The sequence below is a fragment of the Varroa jacobsoni genome, unplaced genomic scaffold (genome assembly GCF_002532875.2).
Source record: "Varroa jacobsoni isolate VJ856 unplaced genomic scaffold, vjacob_1.0 scaffold_1376, whole genome shotgun sequence".
Taxonomy (NCBI): Eukaryota; Metazoa; Arthropoda; class Arachnida; order Mesostigmata; family Varroidae; genus Varroa; species Varroa jacobsoni.
Window position 1 is genome coordinate 64,966 of NW_019214278.1, and position 21,814 is coordinate 86,779.

At 43.2% G+C, this 21,814-nt stretch overlaps 1 protein-coding gene across 6 annotated transcripts in view; it reads right to left on the reverse strand.

Moving 5' to 3' along the window:
* LOC111269291 (uncharacterized) overlaps positions 1 to 21,814 on the reverse strand; it is a 113,625-nt gene that overhangs the window by 61,812 nt on the left and 29,999 nt on the right. For 2 of the 6 annotated variants that reach the window (XM_086972045.1, XM_086972047.1), the window contains exons 2-3: positions 16,197 to 16,452; positions 2,321 to 3,622 (exon numbers count right to left, since the gene is read on the reverse strand). In XM_086972045.1, coding sequence (XP_086828171.1) covers positions 2,321 to 2,587 — 267 coding nt within the window. In that variant the 5' untranslated portion in view covers positions 2,588 to 3,622; positions 16,197 to 16,452. Of the gene's footprint in view, positions 1 to 2,320; positions 3,623 to 16,196; positions 16,453 to 19,629; positions 20,444 to 21,814 lie in introns of those variants that run through there. The other 4 variants (XM_086972046.1, XM_086972048.1, XM_022848754.2 and 1 more) reach the window with 4 other exon arrangements.

The window sequence follows — 21,814 nt, forward strand, 5'->3', positions numbered from 1 at the left end:
GCTGTGGGTTGTAGCTAGGCGATATGCCCTGCAAAATGAGCAGAAACTCTATGAATATAGTCCTACCTTTGATTGTGGGGATCACTAAGGCCTAAATGCCAGAGACGTTTCTGACTTTTCTGCTTGCCTTTTCTACTAGCGGCCAGCAGCTGCAGGACGAGGCCACGACGGGCGTATAGAACGAGGCTGTATGCAGCCCTAGAAAGAGAAGTTGCAACTGCAAAGAGTTGAAAAAACCCTGCTTTCCACCCTGGTTCTTTCGTTTCTGCTGCTGCGATTATTGTCTCGGAGATTTCAGCTCGCGTTCGCGGGAAATTTCCCTTGCACCAGCGCATCAATCAAATACTCACTGGCGCGAGCCCTCCTACATGGCAGCTATTCACGAGAACAGCGATCAGCCGATCACATAAAGAGCCTTATAGAAAATCTTGACGGTCAGGAAAGACGACAGCAAAACACCATAGGGTAAAGCTGACTTCGTCGAGCTGTACTTGGAGAAGAACGGAAAGTCAGTGAAGCCATTTACAAGGATAGCACAGCAGGGAAGGGATGAACAACTATTTATAACAAAGATTTTCGTTCACCTTACCAACTCATGTGTGCAATAGTGACATGTTTATCACAACGAACTTGTACGTAGTAGCTTGTGGTCCTCCATAGCCTTAACCGACACTGGTTTGCCCATCCATATATCGAAATTAGAGCTTCGAAAGAAAATTTTTGCAATTCCTTGACCTGTATGCCCATTCAGAAGACCACTTCCTGTGTGCATTACGGTTGCCTACCAATTAATAATGGATCGTATACTATCTGCAGAACAGGTGAGGTCGTTCCGACGGGAAATGGAACGCTAATAAAGCTTTATATGTAGATGTACATTTTGCAACTGTCGATAAGTTGGGCTAACTAGACTAAGGGAAAAAGGTTAACAAAAAGGCTTTAGAGAGGACCAGTCCTACAGTAGTCATTTTTAAACTAGCAATGAGTCAGCCTTCTTATCTGCTCACAATGTATTTAATGATAAAATTTGAGCCTAAATAGATTATCACGAGTATTGCCACAAAGACTCCACTGTTCACCAACCTATCCAGGTTAGTTAAAAAACACAGGGTGATGTTTTACACAAAAGTAAATTGTAAGCATCAACCTAATTTAGCAAGAAGTCTCAAAATAGGAGAGGAAGCAGACCGTATTAGCCCGAGGACCTAAATAATTTCATTCAAACTTTTTTCATTTACGAGAGCGATATTTTTTACGCCTTTTTACATTTACGCCTATATGCAGTTTCGATGAATTAACTATTTACAACTGTGTAATACATGTGAAGTCGTTCACTAGGTTTAGTCAGTATAGGTTTGGATGTGTTGAGCTGTACACAGAGAGAAAAAAGAGATGGACTAGGAAGTGTGCAACGACGCGATTTCTCATCCCACGGAAACAATCACTTTTACCAAGGTATTTGATATGAGCGGTAACATACAATGAGAAATATTTATACACCTACACGGATTTCATCACAAAATCATTGTTGTTTCATTATATCTTCTGTACGTCAAAATTAACTGGTATTATGTACAGGTTCCACGTTTCGCTCTTTTGCAACCTGTGCATAACGGCCGATTCGCCGACTAATATATGTTTTCTGCTAAGTATTACGTTATTTGAAAAGGTTATTATTTAAATACTAGTGATATAACAACTATAAATATAAAAACTTTAGAATCTATCTATGCACGAACTACAGAAGTAAAGGTAAAGAGCCTGTTTCTATGACTTAGTAAACACGTTTTACTAAAATAAATATTCACGCTGATACATTCGGTCTAACATTGGCTTACTGTATTACCTGTTCAATACCTGAACTCCCCTTTCCATTATCTGGCCGTATGGGCCACTTGATTCTGTACCTGAATTCGAAATCCTAAATTTACCCTGCTAATCCTGTACTAAAGTTGACCTAATTTGAATTGCAATTGCATTCCTAATATATTGCAGCCAATTAGATATAAAAAGATAACACCTGAAATTTTAGCACCTCCTCAATGGAGAAATATACAAGCGCCTGTACCCAGTGTTCTAATACACAATCTACATGGCATAACGTGCAATAACATCTGCTTGTCCAAAGACATAGGACCACATCGTTTTCCAGTATATTAGATCTCGCAAAATCCTGAAAAAGTGAACTGCACACCTATGTTTTTTACCCTGTAACTCATGCAATGAAAGCTCGATATAGGAGCTAACGTATTAAAAAATGTCTACTCTACAAGGTTTTTAATTAGTACCTAGTACACATTGGAATCTTCAGTGTACTTACCACTTGAGCGGGTCCGGCGGCTGATTGTGGCACGCCCGGAAAGATGCCCCCCTGAAGCGCTTGGACTGCTGCCGAGTTCTGCATGGCTGTGTACATAGCTAGTGTGCGTGCATCTGCGGCGAATCCAGCTGCTCCGACGCCTGTCACGGGCCGTCCAGCGACACCAACGCCGACGCCAGGCACTTGCGGGAACACCGGCACCTGCGAGGCCATCACCGCCGAGCCTAGTTGCTCCACCGCTGAAGCTGCGGTTGCACCGTTCGCCATACACTGGGCCACAACTGTTTACCGCTAATGTGCGCGTTCGTGCGTGCTTTTGTTAAGCACACACTATGCGCAGAACAACGTTATGTACAATGGCACAAAGGACAACAAGAACTAGGACAATAATGAAGGCAACCAAAGCGACGTGTTTACGAAAAGTGGGCCAGAGATAGCGAGAGAGCAACAGGAAAGATAACGTCGAGCGAGCTAAAAAGGCGTGAGGTACAGACACACAAACACACAATTAAAAAACAAGGCCACAAGAAGAGTACACGGTGCAGAAGTAGCAACACGCTCTGCGAGAGAGGCGTCAAAATATAGAAGAAAACCGTGTTTATCCGTGTGTGTCTGCGACGGTGATTTCGCGATACGCGACGCCCGTTCGTGGCAGTTACAGTGCGATTGATGGGGTCTGATTGCACACGACAGGTACCAGGCCAATGAGGGCTGCAGGCTCGTGCCGCGGAGAGCCCCTACGGTGTTCCTCGTCGAAGAAGGGGGCGCAGGAGGCGTTAGGTGTAATTAATGATCGTCGCCGTTGGCGTCGCCGTTACTGGGCTGTGTACTCCACTCGGCTCGTTTTTGTGACTCGCCGACTCCTTCGCGCTTGACCCAGTTGCTTGGCAACGACTCTGAATTTCCCGCGAACACACAAAGTACGTATCAACCATACAATGAAAATGGCAGCGCACCCTCCAGAGCAACGCTTTGAAAAACTCCCTACTTTCACTTGTCGTCGTTGACAATGCACAATTGTACTGGCGAGTGGGAGTAATAACGTAGATTTTTGCCTAACTTACTTCGTCTAACACTACAGTAGTGTCGAGGTGTGCAGCTATTAGCGATGTATATTCTCTATTAATCTGCTTTTTCTTTTTTTGCGGTTCTTCTAGATGATCTTTTAGAAGCTGATTGAAATTTCAGCTGGCGGCGGCTCAATAAGCTTCTCCACCTACCGGAACTGGCCACCTGTTGGTGAATGGGGTCACTTTCTTTTTTGCCCACAGACAATGCGAGCTCGTTTTCGATTCAGATTGCCTGTGATGAACAAAAGACGAAAGGAAAAAGACGATTAGTTTAAAGGTACGGGAATATACTATCAGATCGTGAACACAAATAGCATATCTAGTCATAATCGGATATTTTACCACAGACAGAACATACATAGGTTTAAAGCCATGTTGCACATGCCCCTTTCTCACTAAATAAACGAAGCAGACCCAAATGCGATCTGCTCAGCGCAATATTGTACGCAGCAAAGGCATTTCGAACAGAGATATCTGCATCCCCAGTTGTCCACGCACGCGCTACAAGGATTCTACGCAGCGCTGAATAGGCATTACTCTGACCGAAGCGCTACCCTTGGCATACCTGGTGTTTTTCTTTATACGCAACCTTTGCCACCTATTTATTGAACATCGTTACCGTCACCGTCACCGAAAACAAGTAAATGTCGTTCCAATCAATGAATTCTGTTACCTTACAGTTTGTATCTGCGACCTTTTTCCTCTCGACTCCTGCCACAAATCCATGGCTTCTCCTTAAGGGCATTGCCCTATAGCCACAACCGCCGTCGACAGCAGTATTCTTCACTTTGTCGCAGTTCCCATATCGGAGAACGAACTCCCCACGGGCTTCGAAATCACCTCGAATTGTCCTACTCCGTTTTTCCCTCTTCCTCCTCTAGCCAAGAGAGTAGTGAAGTGATGCAAAAAGTACGTACTACATCACCGAGCATACACCTTGAATTCAACGAATCTTGCAGACGCGTCCATTGAATTTCGTTGTTTCTTTCTCGCTCTGCCCAATCACTCGTGCTGGTCAAAGCCATAAATGTGTTAGGTTTCGACTGACAGCAACGCTAGTGACCAACAGCCATCGACTTGGGATTGCTGATCCAGGCCGAGGCTGCACGCTAAGCACCGAGCTCTGTTTCTCTTGTAAAAGAAGACGTGCAAGATGGAGAAAGGCACAAAAGACAACGGCTCGGTACTTCCCCGCAAAAACTAGTACCCTGACGAACAGCATGAGCATAGAGTTTTCTTCGATGTATTTATTCTGTGCGGTTCTGACGTTTTCTTTATGACTATCTCGCTAGTATTGCTTTACCAGCAGCTGCTATTGGCAGTAATGATGAAAACTGTAGTAATAGAAGTAGCGATCGATCGTGCGTTACTTCGCCTGGGTTTTTTCGACTGTTTCGCTTTTCACATACATACAAATAGACAGACAGATTTTACTCTGTCGCGTAACGGTTACTGCTGAAGCCCCGGCTGGCGCTGCTACGACGCAATTATAAACGAATCCTGCTGACTGGCGCTCTCTTTACCTGCCATTACACTTTTGCAGCTAGTGACGCGCAAGTTAACGCTGTCGTTGAAGCCGAACGAAACCGAAGAAACTCGGAAACGTTCGCCATCACCGTTGCTGCGATCTTGTCGCCTCGCGTAAACCGCCGGTTTCGTGCAATTCTGCGAATTTGTTCTTAATGACCTTCGTTTTCCATGTCGTTTCTTTCTTCTGTTGGTCTTTCTAGGTTAGCTAGACAATAGGTAGAGCTATGGCTACAGAGCTACCCGCGCCCGTCCGCCCACCTTCGACATCCCCCGTCTCATTAGAACTTGACCAATTTTTTTATGAAGGACCACCAGCGTGCACATGCCATAGTACCGCTTTAGCAGCAACGGATGCCATCAAAAACACCAACTTCCTATTACCCAGCGATACCGATTTCAAAAAGTTCTCAGGCAGCGGTGGCAGCAGAACCTAATGAAGTAACCAAGTAGCTCTGTATCAATGGGTCCTGCTGGTTGTCCCACTCAGAGCGTCACCGTGCCCTTAACTAGTCTAATTAGTGATCAATAAAGTTGGCAAGTTAATTCGAATCACATAGAAGCACCACAAAAAGAACAGAACGTAAAGGCGGATGTATATGTATTGTAATGGTATAGACACATAATTATTGCCATAGTAGCGCGCACAAACTCTCCCCACCCGACTCTTTTCAGCTCACATCCCTCTGTGTGGCGGTCTAGTATCATATGTTAACATGGGTCGCGTAAAATAGATTACGCATGTGATTAGTTTGGGCCTAATTGTGTTGCATGTTACAGGACGTGTTGCTCGACTACATCATAAACAGATTGAAAGTCCCCAATATACGGGATACCCAAATCTTATGTGTGTGGACTTGTCAGGCACTGGTCGCAAGTACATAATCGACGGAAGCACACGGGCGGATATTTGACATTAATACAGAAATATCACAGCAGCGGAACATGGCTGAGGTCAGCAATTTGCAATACAACCAAAGGGCGCGTGAAATGGCCATGAACCGAAAGGCACCGCAATTGTTATCGAACTGGATGAAGATGTTTGGCCTTAAATTCAGGCTAGAAATTGAAGTGGATTACGGTGGCTACTGGGCACCCTCGGCTTGCCTGCCCAAGGATTTGCTCCCCGTTTCAACTTCCCATCCATAGACGAATGCAAGCAGACAGCCACGTGTGGTCATATTGAACACCGTGACACGCTTTATGTTCGAATATGAATAAACCAGGTCATTCCAGAATCACATGCCTTTCCTCTTTCCTGCAAAAGCAACAGCCGGCTCGCTACTTCCTGTATGCTTGCCGCAGGAAGCCAATACTAGTTCTTCTCTGTTTTATCAGGGTACGAAAGTTGTTTTTGCTACCACTTGTGTTACTCGTGTCGCCGCTTGTGTGAAATAGCTTGTTGATGAAGCAATGCAGCAGTCGTGATTGCAACAAAAGTTAGAAGGTTGGCTGGTTTTTTTATCATTGTACCGTACACACAATTCGGTAACTATATAGGCACGCGATACGATCTCTTTTCTGCAGCCTCCAATAGTACCAATAGCTCCTTGAGCCTTGGCGTGAAACACTAAAAAATCGATAGTCTCTGCTCACGCCAGCTCAAACCCGGTAGATATTTCGAGATTAGACCATCTTTAGCGGTTGTATTTTACCTTCGTCGCCACTCCTATCGTTTATGCTTTAATAGCAACGCAAGCGTAAGGTCTGTCTTGGGTGGGTAAGGCAGATATACCACATTAGGCAGAAAGACTCGTCGGCCCAGTTCTGGCGGTTTCTTCAGTCCCGTATGAGTCTTCGGAATGTTGTTTCGGGTCAGTTCGTCGTATCTTGGCCATACTAGCTAACATTGGCTGGCTCTCATTCCCTCCCGATTTTCCTAGAAGAAAAACAAAGACGAGCACCGGCTTACGTACCATAAACCTTTGAAATCGAGCCGCGTTTCTGTTTCTGTGCGACTACCAGAGATGAACCGGCGCGAGAGCAGGAAGAAGCGACTACTCCGGTCACGATCATGCCCGTATCACACTTCTCGGTTTTGCCTGCTACCGCTGCCGAAACGAGCAGTTTAATGGGAGTGGAACGTTTCAGCCGCCGCGACTTCGCGTCGTTCCAACTAATGAACGTGCATCCGGCAAAGAGACAAAACGCAAAAGAAATGTGGCGGACCGAAGGGACAGGCTATTGGAAAAGTGGGCCCCATAGACAGCTTCTCCGACCGGAAAAAAGATGTAACAAGCTCCTATGCCACTGCTAAATGCTGCGACGTCTAGCTAACAAAGGTGGGGCGAGGGGAGAGGTAATGAGGGAGACTAGGAACAAGACGACGAATAAGAGCTAGATCTGAATCCAATAGAAATTGATAAAGTGCCATGAACCAGCGCAATGGGTTAGGTAGGTAGCATGCACGGTGAGAAGGATTCCAGTAGTAGTAACACACAGAGTTCAGAATGCCACAGATAATGAGTAATTTGGAACGAAGATTAGTACCTCAGTCTTACTGCTGTTGCTTTTACAGCCACTAGGTTTACTATAAACGTCTTGTTAAAGAAGGTCAGTGATCGACCGACGATCGACACACACTTCGATCTCATGATTGAATTCCTACGGGAGGTAGCCTCGTTCATCACAACTGAGCCGAATCTCAAAATAGTTTTTACTGTTTTCCCGCCAGCCATGAAGGTAACACAAAATGGCATGTGAGACTATTATGCACCGTTATAGCGAGAGCCCTGCAAAATTAGGCTGACGACATCTACCAAACGGTTCAACAGCTGTGGCTTGTAATTTGCCGACGGAGCAGCTAAGCTAGGTGTATATAGGTAAACGTACATAACCAATAATCCAAAAAAAACAGGTAAAGGCGTAGAGGATGGCGCATCGAGAAACCAATAGAGCAAGCTAGCCATGAAGAGATACAACGTTATTCTCATCGAAGCATTGAGTTAAGATGAGACAGCAAGAGAACTGATACATCATATCTGTGAAAGTGTAGTGATAGGATACAGCCACTACGTCAGAACGCCACTGGTCGTTTGCTCTCACCCGCAACCACTTATTATTACCTGGAATACTAGCGTGCGTCGCTCGTATGTTTGATTTGAAGCCAGATGCAATCTCACTCTGAATTCGAACCCCTATCGCCTGTATATTCCAGAACGAAACGCGACTGTGGCGCACATTTTGTTCATAATTCCGTTTGATATCAGGATTTTTATTCGACTAGTTTGACGCGGATAATAGAGAAAAGGATGAACTGAAGACACAAAGGTCTCCTCAGCCGAAAGTCATATGACTTGACTCCGCCATATAAATTACAAGATAACCATTTGGAGTTAAACGCGGTGTTGCCAATGTTACCAAGGTCTTAAACAGGAATAAGGGAAAGTTTAACAGGCAGGCAAAACCGAGGTACACATAGATCCTTTAAAACTGCTAGCATTAATGATCGCCGTCAAGGTCGTTCTGTGTATGATTATACGGGCATCCAGTCCACGTACACACACACATGCTTCTTCTAATAAATCTTAATAATTATTACATGGTCTGTACGGTATTGTTTCTCTTCTTTAAAACCCATTTTCCTCATCTCTGTCTATTCAACAATGTAGCAATTTGGCCATAGGCCACGTGCAACGTCCTGGATACTGTCCAAACAGAGGACGTACCCTGCGCTCTTGTTAATCTTCAGTGCACGTTCTATCCGTATGATGATCGTATGGTGACGTATTTATGCATCTGTTCGTGGTATCATGACTGGCTGACACACGCAGTCACTACAGACAACTTTGTTGCTTGTCGTATTGCCTCGCAAATAACATGTCAGAGGCGATTCGCTTCGCAGTGAAGCTAAGTGAGCACGCGAGCTGCTGTCATTGGAAAGAGCCCTCTCAACCAGGAAATGTTTATATTGGGGGTCAGATAGCGACGATGACCGCATCCTTATAACGGAATAAAACAATGCTAGACAAGCAGCAGCTGAAAGGACGATTAGCCATTACTGGCTATTGGGCGACGTCGAGCTTCTCGGACTAGGTTTGGTCCTAAGAACCTAAGCGAAAGGTGCCTGAGGCCTTTTGCACGGTATGCACAGCTGTTAGTGACGCAAACGAGCCCACCCCGCTGTTATTATAGGTACTATCTGACATCGACCTAAGTCATGTTGTTGGACTAAGTACTTATGCTGCAAGACGGATAATTAACAGGATAATTCACACAATAAATTCACGCTAACATACAAATGGAAGATACTTATCGAAATGAGGTAGTCGGCTTTCAGGCTCAATTTCTTTGCCAGGAGAGAATCAATGTTATACGCAAGTATTGTATATTATAAATACAAGGGAATGTTCGTATATATGGCATTTCTATCATTGTCCACCAACCCAAACGGCAACGATCATCGAGGAAACCCGCTTTTTTATTTTGGAGTGGCGGTAGTTATTGTAGAATACATTTGGTCGCTCAACTGAACATAAAACAAAACCTTTCAACACTAAATTGCTTAATATGTTTGGAATAAACGCAGAACGTTCGCGAGCCATTACCAAAGATACATAGAAACTGGCTCGCCGCGTTCAAGCACGGGCATCTTGCTTGCACAAGCATGAGTAGAGTCCGTAAACCAGTCAGTCAGTCAGTCATCAGCTCCTCTTGGGCAGGTGAACATGACGACGCCATACTTCGATTGCCTTCGCCGTCCCTTGGTATGTACAAGTCCGACAATCAATCCATCCTTCTTTTTCTAGCGAGCGGTCGTGCCGCCACTTTGCCCAAAATTGGGGCCACTTCAATCCTACGGTTCAAATGCCCCAACGTTCTACCCAGCGGCCATACTCCGCTTCCAATCCCGCTTTTGCCAACTCCCTCTATCTGCCATTTTAACCCCACACCCCTCTAAGATCACAACGCAGATCAGCAATTTGTCTTGACGTGGTTTTGTCAAAACAACGGTACCCGAAACCTTTACTGGGTATAAAGTATAACGAGGCGCGGTTCGCTCCGCCTATGACCCGGTCAAGCACTGTCTAGCCAACGTTAGAGCCGATGCTAAATATTATCATTTGACCACTTCGAGCCGCTCTCTTATCGGCCAATTAAAGTTTTCTTTTGATTCGTTATTGCCCTCTGGGCGCCGAAAGTAGGCAAAAGTATATAAAACTATAGGAGTAGCAGTAGAGTCATCAGTAGCAGCGAGGCAGACTAGACAATATAAGAAAAAGTTTTTATTCCGTCATTAACGAGCACCTTGCTATTGTATGGTGCTATGCACCCCTCCTCTCACATATCCTCTCGATCTCCTCGTACGAACCCCTAAAACAGCGCACGCTAGTGCAATGGAATCCCTGTTATAGACAGGCCTGATAGATCGATGAGGAGATCCTTTCTTGCTGTCAACACTCAAATAAGGCCTACACTGAGAAAGGGTAGGTGTCCTCCCTTTTCCCAAGCTCATCCGAGCGGGTTTATCGCGGGAAAGGGTTTATGTACGTCAGGTCCGTTTGTAAGCCTCTACAGTGCAGCTACTTATAGAACATGTTCTTATGATCACAATAATGAAGCGATTTCATCCAAGTGAGCTAGGTAGCTAAACACAATAGAAGAGGAACCATGTCCTTCGTTCCATCACGTTGGTAACGGTAGGCGGAAGTCATAACGACATCGCCCACGCAGAGTAAAGCCATCCAATACATTATATCACACATACGTATTACATGCCAACCTGTAAAGGGCTTCCTTGGACAGTGTAACGACATACATCAAAGTCAGCAAGGATTACTATCGGAGTCGCAGTCAACACTTTAATAAAAAAAAAAATACTAATCTATAAATGGTAAGCTTAATAACTGCTCGAAGGCAAAATTCAATGATTCCGTTTCAATTCCTACAGATGGCGACGTTTACAAAGTGATGTTGTGTACAAAAGGAAAATCATTCGATCATAATAACATAAATCGGTTTTATAAGGAATTTACTATCAAATTGAAACGACTATTTGCTAATAATATTTAGGTCACGTTTTATATCAGTTAAACGATATCTACCAGTTAAATTCTGCTGTACAGTTGGCCTTTTCGCTTATATACACTAGCATAATAAGGCATGGTATAGTTCCTTACTATGATTCAGGCATCTTAGGTACAGGCTCAGCGCGCGCCTAGTTCACATCTTCCCTGAGATTCGGATAAAAAGTCGAAAAGCAAGTGCCCTCGAAGGAGTGAATGCCATGTTTTTCTAACTGCGACCGTTATTCTCTTGAACTTGAATTATACCGGCTACCGGCTAGGTAGCTAGAGTAATTGCCTTAATTAGTAATCAAATTTGTGCGTGAGTAGCATGGATACATACATGCACACGCACACACGCACACGCACACACAGACACATAACACAAATACAGCAGGTTCATTTCCAAGTAAACTTTCTTTCGATTAGGATGATGGAACAGTTCAGCTTGCGCAAAAGAGTATGGCCAGTGCTCCGCCTTGGGGTGCAGCCTCCTTTACAACTTCAATTATCCAGCCTGACTTCCCTAGCACATCAGCCCTATCTCAGCGTTACATGACTCGGCTAGAGTGAATAATTAACTTTTTCAATGGCCGTACTTATCTATTTCTGTCTTTCCGAAAATTAGCATTCAGAATCGAATTCACAGGCTTCGCTTGGCTTTCCTGGGAAAGCTCACCGGTAACAACCCTCGGGTTAATTCTACAACCGGGCCATAACCAGAAATTCTGGAAAAAACCTAAGATCTTTTTTACAATAATATCTCCCGACATACTTAAATTAAGCCGTATAGTAAATTCTATAAAGAAGAGATACCTTAAAAGGTGTACAAATTGATGACAACATGAAATTCTACCGGGTATGGTGTTGTTTCATGGACATACGGTACTCCGTCAATGCAGAAGGTTTTTCAGTAATACATATCGCGTGCAGGACTCTCTGAAGGAACTAGTACACCTAATTAGTTTTCAGTGCATGTCTTCTAATTGGAACGCAATTCATGGTTCGAACAGAAGGGTCAATTGCTTTTAGTAACTTGTGGCAAAATGTAGCCATGAACCTATTTCTATATAACTGTAATAATAGTTATTATTATTTGGTATTTGCGATAAATTTAACATGAACACTGCTGCTAAGAGCACCAAATATCGTACGTCATAGCTAAGCTGAAAAACATCGAGTACGAAAGAAAATAAATCAAAGGATTGGTCGCTGGGGCAGACAGGCAGTGTCAAGGGGTATGCCGCCCCACGGAGTCGTATGACCAGTAAGTCGTGCGACGTCGTGTAACACGAAGGAACAATCAAACGATACGTCAAACCGAACTTCTCTCGCCGAGAGGACCATCCAAACCACCAGATGTGAAATGAACAGTAATGCTGCACAAATATACGCTTACAGACGCTTGAAAGCTTCCAAGAAAATTTCGATCAGAGCAGATTAATGAATCTCAACCTCGTTTCGGTATGCTGTGAGCAGCAGAATGTCTTCCGCCTCATTGTTACTGAGTCAAACATAGGACATATTTTAGGTACTTTTCAGTGGCCTAACGGTGTTTCGCTAGTCTGTCCTAGTCAGCGAATACTCGTAGAAACAATACCGAATCATCCCTTGAAGGCAACCACGTCTACCTCGAATTCGGTTCCGCATTTTTGATTTTGCTTTTTTTTTTTTTTTACCAGAGCGCCAATATATTCATTAGCACCGCCATTACTCACGATAATATCGCCATACGTGTTCTCATCGATTCAGCTAAACGCTACGGCCAAGCGAGAAAAGGCAGCCAGCCACATAAATACCAGATTCATAATGATCATTAGAGACGCCATATTGCGACAACTGCCCCTGTGGCGACACAGAAAAGGGCAAGCAAACGCAGCCACTTCGTTACAAAGAAAAACCAATGACCAGTGACAGCAAGTGAGTGAGTTGTGTCGAACGAATAGATTGTCCCCATTAAAGGCAATTAGAGTAGTCCTTTCAGGTTCACGCCTAGGTCTGGTAGTTCCTTGCGCACGCGCATTGCTATCTATCGATACTGACCTGGCCGCGGTAATCGAGCCCATTTCGCCTTTTATTAGTTCGGCGACAGAATATCGACAGCAATTCATTCTGCACAACCTTTCCCGCTGCTGCCGCGACAATCGAGAGTCTAAACGTTACCATTAGACAGGCACTGAATACCAATAAAATTAATCAAATCAGAGAAACTAACTGTAGCGAAACAGGCGCATACTGGAACCTTTAGTCTCTAATTAATTCTCTAGTTTTATTTATCAAGAGCTAATAAAAGCTGCGGAAAACGAAGCCATTGAGATATATATGTTTTGTGTGGATGATACACGCCTGTTTGCGACTAAACCATGCTCTACTGGATATAGATAGACTAGTGTTCGCAAATGTGATGAGTAAATTGTTTTTTTTTTTTTCATAATATAAACAATAACAAACCCAAAGAACAATACAAAGACAAAACACGCGTGCAAAAACAAAATGTATCCGCATTTTCTACACGTAAATAGACGAGTAAGTGACTTAGAGCAAGGTTTTAGATGTTGACACAAGTTCAAATCGGAAGTGGGTTATATTAACAATATATTACCATATCACAATAATTAACAGCGTACGATTTGAAGCAGCGAAAAGCCTTGACTCCTCGTATAATTAAAATTCAATAAAAGTGTTCACGGACAAAATCACCTAGCACATCCATACATATACATACTGTATGGTAACATCAAAATAGAAAATAAACTTCACTTTCAAAAATGCTTATTTGAACTACGAGAAGGTGGAAACATGAGAAAAATGGAAAATTGCACACTGACAGATTCGATCAGAAGGCCAGCTAGGCCTGAAACGTGGCAGTTCTGAGGAAAACTTTATTTTAAATCAGGACCACCGGGGAGTTCGCGTGTCCAGGCGAAGACTTTAGGTTGACTTTTTTTTATGGTTAACAAACATGTTGCCTACCGACAACCCACAGCTCTCCCCATAATTTTACCGATAGTACGTCGCATACACCATTTAGGTAAACTGTACCAATGCTAGTATCCTGCCGACCTTCACCTAACGTCTTGTCTGAGCCTAGACTATCATCGAGTTAAAACCTATCTTTTAGGTGACATCATACACGCACATGAAACCGAGACGGAGAGGTCGAACCCACAACGGTACCACTCGTAACATTATTAACGTCAACGTTAGACTCCCAAAAACGCAGTTCCGCCTATTCCATTTCAGATTTCCCTTTATGTCGAACCGAATTCTTGCCTAATGATATTGTAAACGTTGCTCATCAAATTTCTTGTTGCTAAAACTTCATCGTTTCATACTCCCTTCATACAGATGAGATATAAGGGCGCGAATATGCGTAGTTCTAACCTATTATATTCAATTCACTTCATACTACTTGCGTCACCATGTCCCCTTCACGCTGACTTGCCCCCGTTCGACGACTTCAGCCCTAGAGACGTCACAGGCCGCCTAAAGTCGACGGAGTTACTTAAAAATAAGTACACCCGTTCAGCGTGTACCGCCGCTTACGTGTGTCACTGTTACTGCAACCTTTATGTAATCGTATTGTTATATTCGTACAATTTACTTATTTTACTTAGATACGGTATCCGACTAGGCCTTTCCAGACTTCACCAGTCTTCGAGCTAAGAGTAATATTCAAGCAGCACAACTCAACTAGTTCAACCTTTCCTCCTGTACGTGTTGTGCAGATGTCGACTCGCTATGTGAGATACCGCATACAACTAGGCTAAACAACCTCAGATTAGCGGAAATTCCAGGTTTATCCTTCGCGTTCCCACCTAACCCTTCGTCGTCGCAAACTGCCTTCACTGCTGCTGTTGCTCTAATGTTATAGTCTGCGTTTGGCCTCCATCCGTATATTCGTCTGCGGGGAGCCACATTTCACGGCATATGCGGCGATGTTCTCTAGTCAATTTAAGCTCCAGGAGACAGAAACGTACGGCAACACCGATTAGTAAATACCCTTGTTTGTTGCTACTGTTTCTAGCACGAAACTCGTGCAGAATGCTCCACTTAGCGGGAAGGCATTCGTAATAGACACAAGAGAAGTTTTTTCAGACACATTTTTTTCACTTTGGGCTTTTTATTACGCCTCGTGTTCTACATTGCAACTTGCTCCGTGTTACAAACCTCATTTGTTTCAACGTGTTTGCTGTCTCGTTTATTTTAAAGAAATCGGAATTTCTATTTCCTATAACTTCCTTTGTGGCCCAGTTAAACGAACGAGAGCGCGTGTCGTACTTCTTTGCGGCCCAGAAACGAGCAGAGAATAAAAAAAAAATGGCCACGAAAAGCGAATACTGACTGACTAGTTAACTAGTTGATCCCGATCCACACGCATATCTAAATGTCTCTAAGCAGGAATAACTTACAAAATGCAGGTATAAAATTATATTTCATTAATTGCGCAGTAAAAAAAAATGGCATTATTTGATTTTAATATATGTACTCGTAAGTACGTTCGGTAGGCCGAGCGAAATCCAAACAGTAAACAAATCAGTAATGATAAACACCTTATCTTTATTCACTGGACGTCATGCGTTCGGTACTGGATAGCTATGTTTGAATAGCAGTTAATTGACAATATGAAGATACTTAAACGCCAGCATTTGTATCGATGTCTCATTTAGTTTCTTATTAGAAGCGAACCTGCATCAACGGAAAGCTCCAACCCGACCAAAAAATGGCACCCACCGTTGATCTTGATCGTCTATTGTCAATGCTGAAGACATCTTCGATATGAGAAAAGCGCAAAAATCTATAATAAACAGTAGCCAGAAACCAATATGACTGTTTACTTGTGATAATCGTAACACGGCGAACACAAGAAACGAACGATCTATGATGCCGTGTCACGCATCGTCGTCGTCGGTATTACGTACTACTCGTAGGACCATCGATCCCTGTGTGCCTCCGTTTGTTTAATGCCTATGGTAATTTCCGATAAGATCCAATACAGCTAAGTCTATATTGGGTATAACCTAAGTGAAAGATCGAAATTGATCATGGCCTCCACAAGACGGATCTCAAACGTCAAGGCCAAGCTCTCTATTGGCTTACCCAACGTTGCTTCGATCGACTTTGTGACTGGGTGATAGGCGACTCTACGTGAACTAACACTATAGAAGATAAATAGATGAACCTACCATATCTTATAATTACTGTAACATTTCGGCATATTTCGTTTGGTACTATTAATAAATTACTGCTACATATTGTATAATTTTTACATACCACGATTTTCATGCTGTTAACGTTAATCCGCGTATATCCGTGTCTGGAAATGTTTCTCGAAGCTTTTTTTGTTCACTTTCTTTGTTAAGAGCTTACAACATTAATTCCAATAATACTTCAAGCCACTAAGCCTTAAAAAGCACATTGTAATAGCTTAAACACAAACCGATCAGATGGATCAGACAACGCCATCTGCTTCACTTTCGGACAAGCAGAAACCTTCGGTCCTGACAAGATTCGGGATGAAATAAATTACCTGAAATAGAAACAAGCCAAAAATATACTACAGATTAACGTATGCGCACCGGTCATGTCAACTTGCTACGTAAGTAAGTTTTGCCATAAGGTTGTTGTAAACGACACCTGCGTTGTAGCAAAATAGGTACGTTTGGATAGGTACTGGACATTTTCCGTTCGTCCATCGCATCGTAGGAGTCCTCCCAAATACACTTACCATGTTTTACCCCTAATCAGAGAATGGAACAAGAAAATAATGCGCTGCCCTAATCCTCAACGTATTTCGTACACTTGTATCGTTTCTACTCGGAGTCTTTTAGCTTTTATAATTGTGTACGTATATGAGATGGTTTGTTTGTCAATTGTAAGCAATGAAGAGCCGAAGTCACCAACATACAGAATACTTGCAGGGTTTGCTGACCTATTATCGAGGCAACGATTACACTCGAGTTCTTCCGGTGCCCGAAACTGTCTTAACTGACAAAATCACCGTATCCAACGGCGTGACACACGTATTCATATCCTGCGTAAATCTTTGCATCTGTATAAAATTTACAGTTTTCTGTAGACATTGAACTAATATTCGCGCTACTCTATCTAGCTAGCCCCGATACAATAGGAAAGTTAGCCAGAAATAGGTATTTGTCTGATTACGTAAAACCTCCTACCTAATGGCTACCTTGCTCCGGTCGTAGTGATAACAGGAAAATTATGTCGACACCGCTTTGTCCGCCACTTCGTCTGTTAATAATGGCTTCCCATAGATCTGTGCCAAAAGTGCCTTCTGGCTAAAGAGCATCTAATTTTATGGTTAATCGGTCTTATCATCATTACCATCTTATATTAAGTAATAAACGATGTTAAAGCCGAGTGAGTGCATCGATTCAACCATAAGCAAATGAGTTATATATGCATTATACATTCGCATAGAATAGAAGTATAGTCCTGCTGGGCTGCAAAATCAGATTTGATTTATTAGGTACATCTGTCAGGTACAGTCCGGCTAGACGGTTTCATGAGCGTATGAAAAAGGAACCTCGATCTCTTCCATAGTCGTAATTGCGGTCGCCCGCTTTCGGCAGGCCCAACAACCCCGTTGTGAAGAATGCCCATCGAGCCGCAGCAGCGGCCCCGGCATACTTCGATAGTGCATATCGATGAGGCACTGGACATATGAGCGCATTGACAGACAGGCTCACCGCGCGTTTATGACGCCATCAGAAAGATGGGAGGTGGTCATTAGTGGTGCGCATGAAAAAGACATTTGACGTTTACGCGTCCATAAGCCAAAAGGCTGAAAGTCTTAGAACGAACGTGTCTTTGCTTTCCGTGGGCAGAAATCCAGCGCTTTTTTTTTGTATTGACAGCATCTTATACGTACAAACCCCGAAAGAGAACACTGCGTATAGATTACTATCGCCGTGTCTATAAGCGTCAAAGTAGACGTCAGCTTCCACGAGTGCTCTACGGGTTATTGGTAGACATATATGCATAGATATACTTTAATAGTTTATTATGTAAAGCTTATTACGTAGCAGATGGTCTGACGCAGGAATAGGGAAACCGATCGGAAGCCACTCACAGTAAAAGGAGCAAAAATAAACACTAGCTAAAAAAAAAAAAAAGATGGAGAAAATGAACGATCACGATAAAATTACTCGTCGGCAATCAAGTGCGTTAGTATTAGTCCATACAATAGCGCAGAAGGTCGATAGTCATTGTTGTTTATTCAATTAAGTAACTACTAGAACGTGCACGATACAAAGCACATCGTACCAATGCGGATTAATAGGGGCAATAGCTAGAGTTTCATACATGCACCGTAACGATAAATACTCAATTCGTAGATAAATTATCTTGATTAATTGCGTGTTGTCTAGCTGCTATTTTTTCTTATTTCTGCAGTTGTAGCGGTAACGATTATTGCGGCGGTTGCTGGCCGTACTATAATACAAAATATTTCGATCAAATGCCGTTTCAGCTTTCTGAATGCGAAGTGCAGGCCTCGAGTAGTTTTTTCTTCACACCTTCGTTTCGTTGCCAGTCGTAGTAGCAGCTATATCTGTTGCACGGCGTCGCTACTGGCGGGCAAACAAATCAGCTGGATTAGCAAATTCTGCCAGCAACAACGGCTCGCAAATCAGGTTTCTAGCAGTTTTCCAGCGTCCTGTACCAGTTAATATGGCAGTGGTGGCAGCACCTTCGCATTATTATTATTATTATTATCAAATGTTGGCGCAAGCGACCGCTCTTACGCCTGCAGATGTTACATATATATATATATATATATATATGTGTGTGCCTATGCGGCTAGCAGCTTCGTATGAGAGAAAGTCCGCAATGTGTGCGTATGGGTCTAAGCGCAAGCGCACCAGCGCTCGGTAACCCTTGCCAGAACAGTAACATCATACGCTTTCCAACATTACGATTTGTGTTTTTAAGGTCAACCTACACCCGTGCAAGCTGTTTGCGGCAATAAATTATGTTAGACAATGAACAAAAAATGACGCCTTTGTTTATCAACTACAAAAGGGAGTCGCAGCTTTCTTAGGCGGTCAGTGAGATAATGCCGATTATAAAGAGTGATATAAGCAGGGTGATGAATAGATAAAATGTTGGTTCATGTTGTCACTTGCATTAATCCGAAGTAATCACTTAAAACAAGAAAATATATGATGAAGCCGTCTATACTGAACAATAATTTGTATTTAACTTGATAGCTCAGCTATACTTGGCGTTGGTTTTAGGAGATACTTTTTACGGCACGTTAGTCTTCGCCTACGATTGTGGCGTCCTTCCGCTTTCTTTAATAGACGTACTACTCATTTTAAAAGCAAAAGAATTCAGTGTATTAAAAGATCCTCTAGCTAACGCAGTTTAGTGGTTCGTTCAGCCGACATTTTCACCTGCTGATACAGTTATACGTGCTTATTGCTTGGTCATAGCTGTGCTTCAAGTTGCTATTCCTTTTCTCGGTTCTTCATTCTTTGCTAGGTGTCGTCACTGTCGTAACCTTTACCTCGCTGTTTTTTTCATGTGCTCTGCTGTCTTTAGGCGTTGTGTCAGACTATTTTGTTACCTACTGAGAACGTGAACGTAATAGCCAAGATAATACCCCGTAGTAAGCCATGTTTCTCAAACGAGCATGACCTGATTGACAGCGGCGTAGTAAGAAAAGTGGACGTCGGTCACCTACATGGTAATGGAGACAGGTGCAGTAGGCGGCGGCAGTTGAGTGGAGTGGTTTTCCTCATCACTGTTGCCACAAACGCACACGGTCATGTCGCGTAGAACTAGCGGGTGGAGATTGTCTTGCTGTTGTTGTCGTCATACATGCTGCTATAGCCTCGTATCACCTTGTTGTCTCCAAGGCGCGCACCCCACGTACAAGAGACCGCTCGTTGCCGCCCACGTCGCCATTACTTAATGGACTACAGCGACTACCGTTATACCACGTGAGCGCTCCAAGCAAACGCACGTGGCAGACACTAGTTCTGAAACGGGTATAGTAAACTATGGCATCCTGTTTTTTTTCATCTTAGTATCAATGATGAGCCTGATTGGAATAGCACATTTCCCGACCCATTAATGAACTGCTCGTGCGCACGAGGAGCCGTAGTAACAGCACCTAATTTCTAGCTCCTTTGGATCGGTCCTGCCGACATCGTTGAGAAGTCCAAGCCTGTCAACCGCCGCCGTCTCACATTATTCAATTCGGCCTGCCGCTTTTCGGATCTCGATAATACTCTACAAAGGTTAGCTATTAACTGAACGCGGTAACCGGCAAGAGTTCGCACTCGATCTATACTGCTGCTGCTATTTTCGATCCTCTCGCGCATTCACTCGTTAATGCAACGTTCTTTACACTATAAGTGAGCCTGTTTTAATGCTACGGCAGAACAGTCACCATCACAAAATAAGAGAAAGAGGGGTAGGCGAAGTGGTAGTCTACGGCGCGGAAGTCATAGCTGCCATAGTGTTCCTAGAGAAAGTGCAAAACATGGGAAGCGTGTCGACGGCTGGAAGGAGCGAGAGCGTTAAGCTTATACACATATATTTATACCCGAGTGCAATAACTGGGTGCAGGACAGGCGGCGAGAGGGCTATCACCTTCGCGAGATACAATAACCAAAGCAAGCATATACATATGTAATTAATTGCATGTATTAATAGCGTTGAGAAGCTGCCGAACTAACAAACTAGATTTCTCATTTTTGACTTGCTAGAATGCTGAAGCCACATGTGCCATAAAGCCATGGAATTACATGCAGTCATAACCTCAGGTAGCTCCTATTTCTCAGCCTTTCGATGGTATTCGATGAACCTTGTTTTTGACAGAAACTGATACCTTTTGATAATTTGTTTATTTTAGATAAGGTTCCGGCTTACATAATTTCGTTAAAGTATTACACAGTAATAACACATTTTTCATATGAATAATTCCCCGCAAATTACATGCCCTTGTATATTCATTGAGCCTTGGGCTTTTCATACACACCTATTTATCCGCCTTATTCGATTGACAACAACAAAATAAGAGAGATGTTTGCCCACGCGGACTGATCCTTTACCACTGGATGAGTACATATACTCTTTTAGCCCGTTATGCTTATGTTTGTAGCTTCTGCAGTAATAACAGCTAGAAATTCTGTGACCCTATTCACACACACGATAATAACATATTGGAAAAAGAACAAAGAATCTGATCAGTTTAATGTTGCCAGCTCCCGACTTTCCAGTGTTTTTCGAAATTTAATGTAGTTCCTTTTTTAATATAGGTACATCTATAATGAACTTACTAAGAGTCAGTTTATGCAGGTCCAACTAATATTGTTATGATTTGCACATAAATAGTTGGAGTTGTCTTTGTTCACCTGAATAATTTGCTGGCTGCTACCAACGAAGGTAAATAAATACAGCTTGGATTTCGTTAGTTATCATGATAATGATGCATCGAGCCTGCCTCACGCTACACGGTTTAGTAGACAGTGATAAACAGACGGATCATAAAATCATCTTTGAAATACACGCGCATCATGTTGTGTTTTTTTTTTGTTGCCCTTTCTTTACATATTTTTTCTTACCCCCCTTCTCTATTCTTCTCTGTTGTCAAACGTCACGAAACCAACTACACCAAAAAGAACAGCAGCACACCTAGCACCCATACCCAAGTCACAAGCGTATTTCTGTATCTAGCCACACACCTCATGGCTGTTCCTGCTTCAGGTTCATGACCTGGTAGATCGACCCGTATTACTTGAACAAAGCTGAAGATTTCTCACCTCCCCGTCCGCAATCTCCGATGACCAAGGCCTCCTTTCAATGCCATAGAGCTTGCATTACAACATCAATCCGAAGAGATAACCATTGTCTTCCTGCTC